Source organism: Chaetodon auriga, chromosome 3, assembly GCF_051107435.1.
Source record: "Chaetodon auriga isolate fChaAug3 chromosome 3, fChaAug3.hap1, whole genome shotgun sequence".
In the NCBI taxonomy this organism is placed as follows: Eukaryota; Metazoa; Chordata; class Actinopteri; order Chaetodontiformes; family Chaetodontidae; genus Chaetodon; species Chaetodon auriga.
The window spans coordinates 21031807-21043175 of NC_135076.1; the positions used below are offsets into that span (position 1 = coordinate 21031807).

At 41.7% G+C, this 11369-nt stretch overlaps 1 protein-coding gene across 1 annotated transcript; it reads right to left on the reverse strand.

Annotated features, from left to right (window-relative positions):
- Positions 1–1239: 1239 nt before the first annotated feature.
- acot11b (acyl-CoA thioesterase 11b) lies at positions 1240–10441 on the reverse strand. Its single transcript, XM_076726081.1, has 17 exons — positions 10275–10441; positions 8889–9033; positions 8452–8659; positions 7592–7661; positions 7148–7208; positions 6955–7056; positions 6719–6854; positions 6461–6614; positions 5596–5715; positions 5287–5425; positions 5108–5163; positions 3847–3913; positions 3658–3741; positions 3115–3248; positions 2583–2714; positions 2282–2408; positions 1240–2141 (listed from the first exon to the last, which is right to left on the reverse strand). The coding sequence occupies exons 3-17, from the start codon at positions 8639–8641 to the stop codon at positions 1983–1985; spliced, it is 1731 nt and encodes a 576-aa protein (XP_076582196.1). The 5' UTR covers positions 8642–8659; positions 8889–9033; positions 10275–10441; the 3' UTR covers positions 1240–1982.
- Positions 10442–11369: the final 928 nt, after the last annotated feature.

An 11369-nucleotide genomic window follows, 5' to 3' on the forward strand; every position in this document is an offset into this window, starting at 1 on the left:
TCCTCTTTGACATGAACCACCTTCCTGGTGCTGTGTTTTAAGATGCTCTATGACAACCATATGTGTAAAGGTCCAGGGATTGGTTGTCTGCAAAAAACAAACCTCAGTGGTGCCAAATAGCAAAGTTAAACACAATTACAGGCACTCGAGGAAAGAGCTGGGTCAAAAAAGTGCACATTTGTTTAAAAGGTTCAAGAAAGAATTCAGACAATGTCAACAACTTAGGAGTTATTTCTAACTTTCAGAGTCTGTTCCTTCCATAGTGAGTGGACAGCATTAGGAGTGTGTCGACATAGACTACCAGGGTCCTAGGACCTTGGGAACACACAAATGACTCCTACACAAACATCACTATTGAGTTTTAACAAAAATATGCAAAAATATGAATTTCTATGTAATTCTTTGGGTGTTAATCAACATCCACTTGTTTTATGTATTTCATTTCCATATTTCCTGAGGTGTTCTTTGGTCTTACATTTCTGGTGCACGCAGACCACAGAATTTGCTGCCTTTAACCACATTATCGACCCAGTATTGCTGAGTTCTGTCAACAAGGCTGCCCCCCAGATGACTGCCAACAGGTTGCAGGCAGACCCTGAACAGAAGGAGCTGGTAAACCAGTCTCAGATGGAGGCTGCCAGCAGAGACAGGCAGGTGCAGGATGCTGGGCAAAAGCATGCTGCATTTCTGAAACAGCCGAGAAGGAGGATGGCTTCAGAGTGGGCACCGATGACGGCAGCTTGCCTCACTGACTGAGGCCCTTCACGAGAATAGCACACATCAGAACTGCAGAGTGGCGTGAGCTGGCAGCGAGCGTCAAGCTGCAGGCCAAGACACATGATACACTCCTCCAGGGATGCTTTGGATCACAGGATCACCGGCTGGCTTGAGTCAGACAGTGTTTCATTGTTACATCATTACAGATGCATTCGCTTACGCTCTTTATTCTCAGTGTGAGCATAACAGGATGATCATGGAACAAACACAATACCTGGAAAGCAAGCAGAGCTACCAACTCCTTTAAAGCCCTGTCAGAGGCAGCCAGCAGAGGCTTACTGTTTCACCTCCATCAGGCTCCTCTGCTGGTCTGTGCATCTATCACAACATGACAATCACAAGTTACGGTGGGATACAACTGCAAGCTACGTTCTTCTGTTTTTTCTTCACACGACAAGGTAAAAGAATGGTAGGAATGCAGAGTGAGGGAAGTGAACACCAACACAGCAGCTAAAATGAGCATAATCCACCAGTCTTTTGTGTTTATTGTTTCAGTTCAATCAAGAAAACTGCTTGTCGAGTGAGATACTTTGCCATTAAATGTCAACATGTTATACAGTCAGTGCAATAGTTGTCCTCTAAAACCATACATCTCACAATACAAACAGCATCATTACACACTAAATGTACATACTGGCTTGTTTACAGCTTAATCAAATATATTAAAAACTTTATTTAGGAGGTAGAAAATAAACTATATCAAAAGAGGCTAATTCAAACATTGCATCTGAAACTGGTCTTATCCTCATGTTAGTTTCTGTAAAGACTGAAGGTAACAGGTTGCTGCGATTGCGTTAAAAACTTAAACCTATGTTTACCAAAATCCATTGGTCTATAAATTAGCATAGCACAGAACATTCTCCACAATATAGTGGCCCTAATAAAACTTAAGAAGCTTAAAATCCCAAAGAGACTCAGAAACACTGTGCACTCTTGCTTCATACCCACTGATCTGGCTGAAAACATGAAGCAAATTCTTTAAAAAATAAAACTATACAGTGTATTTCTTTATCCTTTTTAAAGAGAATTTCTCCATGACAAAGTTATACAGTGATAACTAAGGTTTAAAGACTTTAAAAAATACTACTCCACACAGCACCTCCACAGAACGAAGGAGAAATGAGACAAAGGCAGAGAAATGATCCTAATCCCTCCTACTGATGCTGCTGCTCCTCTTGTAGGAAGACCATGTCGCCTCTGTTGTGTCACAGTGCAGACGGTGGCAGAGCAGCCAGGCTGTCCTTGTTGGCCTCCAGGAATTGGCTACAGGCAGAAAAGGCGCTGTAGAAGCTGGAGGAGAGGCCAGCGATGTCTGTGGAGATGTAGGGGAGGACACCTGGTGTGGCCTGGTTGTAGTAGGTGATCTGAAACATAACACATCAGGTCAGATGTGGTGCAGTGAACCACTGAATCGACTAATTTACTTTGCTTGAGTTTTGCAGAAGTGAGCTGTTGGGGTGCACCAATGTGCTATTAGCATGTGTGCCCTTCTCATTTGGCCAACCTTGGTGACAGCTCTGGACTCTTCCCAGATTGTGAAGCCAGCGCAGAGCACCTCTCCCCTGGTGTAGTCCTCAGTGGGAGGGTGAGTGGGCAATGTGACAGAGCGCAGAGCGATCAGATACGGGTCCCTGAGAGGGACAAAAAGTGGATAGCATCACGAGACTTTATGAAAGCACAAGCAGGAGGCAGTAGTGCAATGACTGGTAGCATAAAAATATAATGCATGTGGCGGAATAGAAAATCAAGAAGCAAAATGTGAAGCGACATGAGCAAGGTGTTTATCATGGAGTATGTTACAACACCTGGAATCACATGGCTTCCTCCTCGATGCCAGCAAGATAAAGTCTTTCCCTTTGCCCCCTTTACTGACAGACGGTGTAGCTATGCGATAAAGAGTGTCTTCTTCATCCGCATGGTTGATCACCTCACACTCCCTGCAGTGGCCACGAAGCAACAAGCATGTGATCAAACACACATTAAAGACGCAGAAATAAATCAGCTCTCACGCTGCCGTCACTACGAATTAAGACAAATAAGTAATTCTCTAACTCACTGAATGAAGTTACTCCAGTTTGAGTAACATTTGCTAAAAACAAAACTGTATATTGTGGCCCCTTTTTTTTTTTTCCAGATTTGAATCTTCTGTGGAGACAAACGGGCCTGAGGCTGAGTGCCACAGACAGGCACAGTAGGCTTTGGTGTTATTTGATTTGCTGACGAAAGGAAAAACACAGAATAACATGTGAATTGTCCTTGAGGCGTATTCTGCTGACTGCAAGTTGCTGAGCGCCAGATGACGCCCAAGGCCAAGAATGTACAGTATATGTCACTGACTCATAGTGAGGGTCCCACTCCTTTCTCCTCCTCAGATCCGACAGTAGGTGGAACGTTTGCTCTGCTGGTACGCTGACGTGCATCTCCACCTTGAAACACAGCATGTGGTTTTCCTCCAGTGTGTACAGTCTGACCTAAGAAGGAGCACATTCACACAGGGGAGGTGGGCTCCACGTGTACAAACAAGATATGTTCCAGTTATTTTTAAAGTTTGGCTGTTGTCAAAACTGCCACATGAACTGGTGGGTGCAGGAGATATTGTAAATATAAATATCCATATTTTGAGGATTAGTATGGTCAGGTCTCAATCTCTGAAAATGACTTTTGGAGCAGAAGTTTAAAGTCTCAGCTTTAGGCTTTCTGACCTGTTCCGCATTATTCCACAGTTTACAGTAATTAAATCTACGTGGGTCTACTTCCAGGAGAGACACTGTGAACCTGCCGCTTGTCCAGAATAATACAGATCAGAATGCATGGTGGAATCACAACAGCTGCAACGATTTAAATGGCTATATCCAAGATGATAACACAAACAGTGCTGACCTTGTTTTTCTCAGAAGTTAATACCCAGTTGTTTCTGGTATCCATTAGTTTCAGTGCTGATACATTATTGTAGCTCAGGTACATCTGAAAAAACAACAACAAAGGGCTGTCTGAACTCTTGAATACAGTGGCAATATCTAATAAGTCTTGCTAAGCATGCATGCCTCTGTTTGCCAGAAATTGCAATACCTGGTTACTTGGATCCCAGGGTACAGACAGAGGCACTTCAGTTTGCTTGCAGGAGATAATGTATTTCCTATAAAACATGTAAGACAAAATGATTTACATTCAGGGACAAAAGAAAGTTGCGGGAACCCGAACGATACGAACCTTTTTTCACTCTAGCAATGATCCAGCACATTTGGTTATCAAGCAGTGGAGTGAAGATTATACTGGAGGCCGGGTATTTTACAGTTGAACAATGAAGTGATTATGCTTGACAGACTCTGTACCAAAGTCTGCTCAGCTGTGATATGCTGCTCTGCCAAGTCATGTGCTGCTGCGGAGTATCGCAAACAATGGGCTCTGTAGAACAACACTGGACACACAAAGTAATAATGACTTCTAGTGCTTTAGACTGCATCGTGTACAGTTTTTTTCTGTATTTGTAGGTTTTGTAATTGTTTATGATGACTTGTTTTGCATACAATGTAGGTTTTTGGTGTACTCTTAGTATTACAATACTTTGGTGTGAACTAGATATGAACTGGATAGCATTAAGCCTTGTTGAATGACATAAACTGAAATCTGTTTGATTCCTCTGTACCTGAAGAAGAGCCAATTCAGACTTAAAACACACTGTTCCTCATGTAATAAATACAATGTTTTAATGGAAGCAGATGGCACTGTTGTTTGTCCTTTGGGACCTAGAAAATCTACACTGTTAACAGCATTCATGTCTGCAATAAACCACATCAGCCATCAGCCCTGTGATATATCGGTAGGCTGCAAACAGGACAAAACATGATGGTTTAAAATTATGATCTTGAAGATGTTCCTAGAAAAAAATCTGTATTAATTTACTGCTAATGCAATATAATTCCTACTGCTGTCGCTTCACATTAAAAACATTTAACTGGCGCAACACGAGTTGATTGTCATTGTGGAGCAGTCACAGGAAATGCAATGTGTTTGTGTATGTATGTGCATGTGAGCTGCAGGCGACAGGCTGCACACCTCCAACTTCTCAGCAAGGTAACAAGCTTCCCTCGTTTCACTGTGCCCTGCTTTTACAGACTGATGCTGTGTGCAGCCTAAAACCAGATCATGGTTGCTCACAGAATAATGGTAAAATACCAATTATTGCTTAGCTTCTTTATTAATAATGGTTTATTTTACTGCCCCCAGAATTATGTGACCTGTAGCATTTGCTGTTGCCACCAATAACTACAGGTGTCACTAAATAAATCAATCAATCTTCCAGATTGCCGCTTGAAGGAGAGATACTAACCTATCAAGGCGAATCTTCTTCCTGGCAATAGCCTCCTGATAGCGTCTTTTTCCGTCCTGTAAAACATAGCAAAAACCTAATGCTGAAAACCTCACAAAATGATGCTCAATTAGTTTGAAAATTAGCTTTTTGTTCAGTTCAGTTCTTTACTGAACATGATTGTCTCAGGAAAAACTCACCACAGGCTCAGGTCGTATCCGTGGCAGTGTGCTTGGTTTCCTGTCCCTGTCCAGCACCTCAAAGGTCATAAAGGCACTATTTATATGGCGCAGAGGTTCTCCACCCTGGTAGGCCTCAGCACACACACCCACCTCCATGCTAGACACCACGTACGCAGACGCATAGGTTCACAAAAGATATGCACACATGGAAACATATAATATACATACACTCAGACTGTGAATGTGTAACTTAGAGAGACATTGTAAATGTTAATTAGTTTATCTGCCCTTAATGCAATAAGAATTTGTCAGGCTGCGTTGACTCACCTGTGCTTGAAGGCATTGTTAACAATGGCTTTCAGCACCAGTCGGTCACCAATATGAGACGGACCACGAAAATGGAACATGTCTATGCTCCTCAGGGTTGGATGGGCGTTACACAAACGACTGGATCCGAGGCAAAGAGAAAAAAGTGTTTGTAGTTTGTCTTGTTTGTTGCTATTTTGATTCTTGGCCTCATTACAGATAATCTCTTAGTAAACTACAATTTGTTTGGAATTACTAGAAATACGCTTGTTCTCTTGGCTATTGTGTCATATGAGAAAATCAACGTCACTCTCAAATCTGCCAATTAAATATGACGCTACAGCTAACAGCCAGTTAGCTTAGCTTGGCATAAAGACTAGAAACAGCTCCCTTGGCACCGACCAGCATCTCTAAAGCTCCACCAATTACCGTGCTTTATCTTGTTTGTTTAATCTATATAAATACTTAAGCGTACAAACAGACTAATTGTTGTTTTCTGGGGGGGTTTTGTGTGGGACTATTTCTTGGCAGGGTGCAGTGACTTTCTGTATTCTCTGGTGGTTTACTGGCAACCACATAGAGAAACCAAGAAATAGTCCAGCCATAACTCACCCCAAAAACACATTAAAAAAAAAGATATAATGCATTAATTAGGAAGCTTTGGAAGTGTTGGTGAGAGGATTTTGTTTCCAGGCCAGCTCTCCCCCGCCTGTTTCCAGCCTGCATGCGATGCTAAGCTAAGGGACTGCTGGCTGTAGCCTCTTATTTTACATGATTTTGATCTTCTCATTTAACTCAGCAAGGAAAGTGAATAAGCATATTCTTCAAAAACTTTTTCTTTAAAGCTCTTTTAACTCAGTGAAACACAGAAAAACTAGGTGCACACCTTGCTGCGATTGTAGCCACATTCTCCATCCAGGCCATGATCTGGCCCCCAAAGGTGCTGACTTGGTGGTTGGCGTGTGGCGGCAGCACCAGCTCCACACTCTCCACTCGTGTCCGCTCGGCTGGCACAGCGTCCTGATACTCCCTGCATTCTCCTGGTAAAAGCACAAAAACAAAGAGCTTTAATCAATCGGATTCCAAATGGTGCCGCCGCACGGCCAAGTGCTGTGTTATAAAGCCCTGTGTCTGCTGCCTGTACCCAGCTGAGCTGTGCTGCTGCTCAGTAGGTCTGTAATGATCTCAGCATGGATGAGCCTCATCCTCCTCCGCTCTGCTGCCAGGCTGTACTCCATCTGCTCCATTTGTGTGTGAGGAATCACCTGCTTCAGCTGTACCTGTGTACACAAAGCACACACAAACCCGGCGGATGTTGAAATGCTGTTGGCTAAATGGCTAAAATGGATTTGTGTCCATATTTTGGTTATTATCCCTTACCTTTCCAGCTTCAGTTCGTCTGGCAACAAAGGTAGCAAAGGCATGACAAACCTTCCACTGTCTGTCACTGTAAAGGTCCTCACAAGTCACCAATATGCCCACCTGAAATTAACAAAATCACCACATTCATTATATTTTTTCTCTAACAACATGAATGTTCACGAAGCCGAACTCAAAAACAACATTCACCAACCTCCATGCTGGACGTGAAGGCTCTGTTGACCTTTGCTATGATGTTGACTACCTTTCCCACCCTGGAGAAAACAGACACAGATGCTTCTCTTTACTATCAACATGAAGCAGTGATTATATCATCAACACAGTATGAATGTCTCTACTGTGAGACGCAACACTCAGTTTGTGTCTAGACGAGTTTGGCCATCAGTGTCCACCTTTCTCTGCCTGTAACTGGAGGGAGAGCGGCCAACATTTCAAATCAGCAGCTCGTATAATCTGACGAGTAAAACCGAAAGATCCATTTATATATATTTTTGGACTTTTTAGTAGCATTTGTCTTGCAGTTTTGGCGAATGTTGACACTTTTTCCTCTCCCCCATAGTCAATGCATGCAACATGTTCCGTCTATGCTACTCAGTTGCAGACACACCTTGGTAGATCATTAAGGTTAATACCTTACCCTATGGTGTGTTCGAAATGGATGTCGTCCACAGATGCAGTGATACACGAACAACCTGCATGTCTCTCAGCTGCGAGGGGAGAGATTACACGACTACTTAGCTCGTGCAGCTGAAAGTCACAAAGCATCAGCAAATCGGCCAAAGTGAAAGCTTATGAGCTGTAAATATGTGCATATATAAAGTCATACAGAAAGGATCAATCACACAGAAAGACTTCAGACCTGTTTCAAATTTAAATGCATTAAAAGCAGCACCAGATCTATTGCTTTGTACAGATGTATTTATATATGGAAGGGGGTGATTTTGACACAACCACTCCTACTCAATGCATTGAACAAAGGGGCTGAAAAAAAGGCAAATACACCTTTTTTGTTTATGGGCTACATATGCAGTGAAATAGGGGCGGAGAATATGAAAATATACAACCATGACATTATGTAAATCTGTAAACCGTCACAGATATTTCTATACAATTTGTGTTGTGGTAGCTATCTCTTTAATAATTTATCTATTTTTTCACATTAATGTGATGAAGTACGTCGGAAAGTTGATCTGTAACAGAGTCACAACTCGTGGCCTTGTCCAACACTAAAGCAGGTAAACAAGTATCAGAACTTGACATCAAATGTGGTTTATCTACCTAAAATCTTAGTAGAGAAATGTCACACCATTTTGGAGATGATGAGATAATCTTGGCTAACCATGGCGCAAGCTCACAGTTGCAGATGCATAACCATGTTTAATGCTTTATGATCTCCTGGTGAGCAGTTATATCATGAGCTAGATGCTGTGATGTAAGAAAACTACTGAGAGTTTAACTTTTAATCGAAAAGTGAGAGGTTTTCTGATGTTTTCCTACCAGACAAGCAGGCTGTGGAGTCCATCCACTTCAGCAGCTGCCCGACACTCAGCTCCCCACAGTGGTTGGCATGGCACGGCAGCACGATCTGACTCATCTTCACTTCAGTGGGGTTTCTGTACCCTTCCTCACTCTCCTGAATGAACAGAGGGTCCTGTACGGTGTCCGCATGCTCCCTCTCTGCCGTCATAACTCAAGGCTACACAGACTAGAAATACAGGCAAAATTAGTGACAGCAGAACCAGGACACCGTCCACTTTGATTTGACTCAGGTACTAAAGGAGAAATAACAACTACAGCTACAACTGGTGATTCACAAGTAAAAAAAAAAAAAAAGGTTGCTACATCAACAAAATTGAAAACATGATTGGAAGCTGTATAAATTATTTCAGATAAATGATTCATGTGTTCTGGTGGTGCAGTCAAATATGGCTTACATTGGTTGAAAACAAAGGAGTAAAACTGGGGCTTCTGCAGCATCAAATCTGAAGCACGTCCTGATGTAGAAATATCACCTCCAGGTTTAATTCAGCAGTCCAGATAACACAGGAATGGTGCTTCTTCAAAACGAGCCCCAGGCCTCTGTTTTAATTACAAGGGTTAAGAAATGTATGCTTAATTTGTCATTTTATAATTTTAATTTCCTTTACCACAACATAATCTTTGACATCATCCCACCCTAAAAAAAAGATTTTTTAAAAATGAAAACAGTTGATGAGACATTTTCATCGGGCACAAACTAACTACCAACAACACCTACATCGTACTGACTGTAACTTAAGCGTTGAGTCAGAACCACCGCTACCAAAACACAGACATTTGTATTTCATCAACATGCCTTGATTTTGAAAAAAGCACCAGTGCTGCAACCTAAGACGCTTTCAGTAATCTGTAACTCAGTTTGTCTGCAGGATTTCTTATTGCAACACAAGGATCAGGAAAAACCTGAAATGCCTATTTACGACCCACAACCCAAATAAGTTAAGGTGCAGTGTAAAACATAGACAGAGCAGAATGTGATAACTTGCTGATACTTTTTGACATTTACTGAATTCAAAACAGCACAAAGACAGTCTATTTAATGCTTTACCTCATCAGCTTCATTGATTTTTGTGCTTATTCTGAATTTCAGCACATTTCAAACCAGTTGGGACAGGAGCAACTGAAGACTGGGAAAGTTGTGGAATGCTCCAAAAACACCTGTTTGGATCATTCCACAGGTAAACAGGCTCATTGTAACAGGTGATAGTATCATGACTGGGTCTGAAAGCAAGGATGCAGCAAGGTTCACCACTTTGTGAACATGTGATTGTATAAAGGATGTTACTGCATGCATAGAACTGTCGTTGGTAAACAGTTTGTGCAGATGACTGTTTTTATTTACGTGTTGCACAGCGTCCCAACATGTAATTAAGCATTTGATAGAGCTGCTCCTCAACTATCAATGAATACAGCTTCACATACATCTCTGTCTGCACTGCAGGCTTGGACCTGCCTTTTTACAGCAGTTTCAATCAAGCTGAGACAGAAACTATTTCAAGTCGCATGCAGTCTATTTTAAGGCATGTCGCTAAATGGGGTGTTCGTGGAAACTATTTGTTCGGATACAAGTGTTTGGCGGTAACTTGTGCACCAGTGGTGCGCAGCGGTCACCTGTCGCTCCTGTTATCGATGACAGGAGCCGCAGTGACCTTTTACACCGACTGCAGAAGAACAAGAGCACATCAGCCGAATTAAAGCCTGTTATTCATTCTGCAAAGACATGTCGTCGTGCGTAAACAGGCCGACGTATTTCACACAGAAAACAAAATTAAAATTCTTACCCAGGTTAAAAGTTACTGTTGCTGGTGGAGTCGAGATAAAGTCCTTCACGTGTCAATGGAGGTCGGCTACAAAACTCTAAAGCGGCTGACAGATTGGAGCAGGAGACCCGGACTGTGACTCCTGATCATTTCACCCATTCCTCAACAACACAACTTACCAAACACACACACACACACACACACACACACACACACACACACACACACACAGAGAGAGAGAGAGAGAGAGAGAGAGAGAGAGAGAGAGAGAGAGAGAGAGAGAGAGAGAGACTCCTGTAGTCGTTTACGTTACGCCCACATTTAAGGTGGAACTGCAGTGACCTCATTTATACACTTACTAAAATAACACGACGTAAACTGGACATTTTATGGATTCTAGATAAACTGTAAAGGGTTTTTAGCCCTTAGTTCAACATGTGTGCATTTTTTAATCTCGTCCATACTGAAGCACTGTAGAAAAGTTAAAATCTTCTTCATAAGGCGAACTAGCAATGATCTCCTCAATAGAACTTGAGACTGTCTTATTGATTTGCTATGCATTCTAGGGCCTACTTATTTGCTTAAGGACATGCTAATTTCTTATGTAAGAGAAAACCGGGCGTATCCTGCCCCAGATCATCACCATTATTTGGTTTGATGAGGCAAACGTATACTGTTCTTCCTACAGTAGAAGTTGCTTATAAGTAATTCGGTTAAAAACCCGTAAAATATGGAAAAATACAACCATATTGGTACGGACAAAAATACTGACTTCATGTATCCAATAAAAGTAAAGCTATTAGTAAGAGTTAGTGGTTTATAATTAAAATGGAGGGTCAAAAGAAATATAAACCTCTGGTTTAAAAAAAGGTTCTTTCAGAGCACCATGTCTTGGAGGTACTATAAGTCTTCTAATTATTTTATATTAGAAATAAAAAGGTATTTTCATATACACGTATATATTTTACTGCAAATTATTATTTTGTAAAGAAACAAATCACGTTTCGGTTGATTTCCACAATAATTCATTTACACTGCATATGCTGGAAAGTAAACAATTACGGAGGAACTACACATTTCTTCATTAAATTACGCTCCTTGTTACAGCAGCTACCA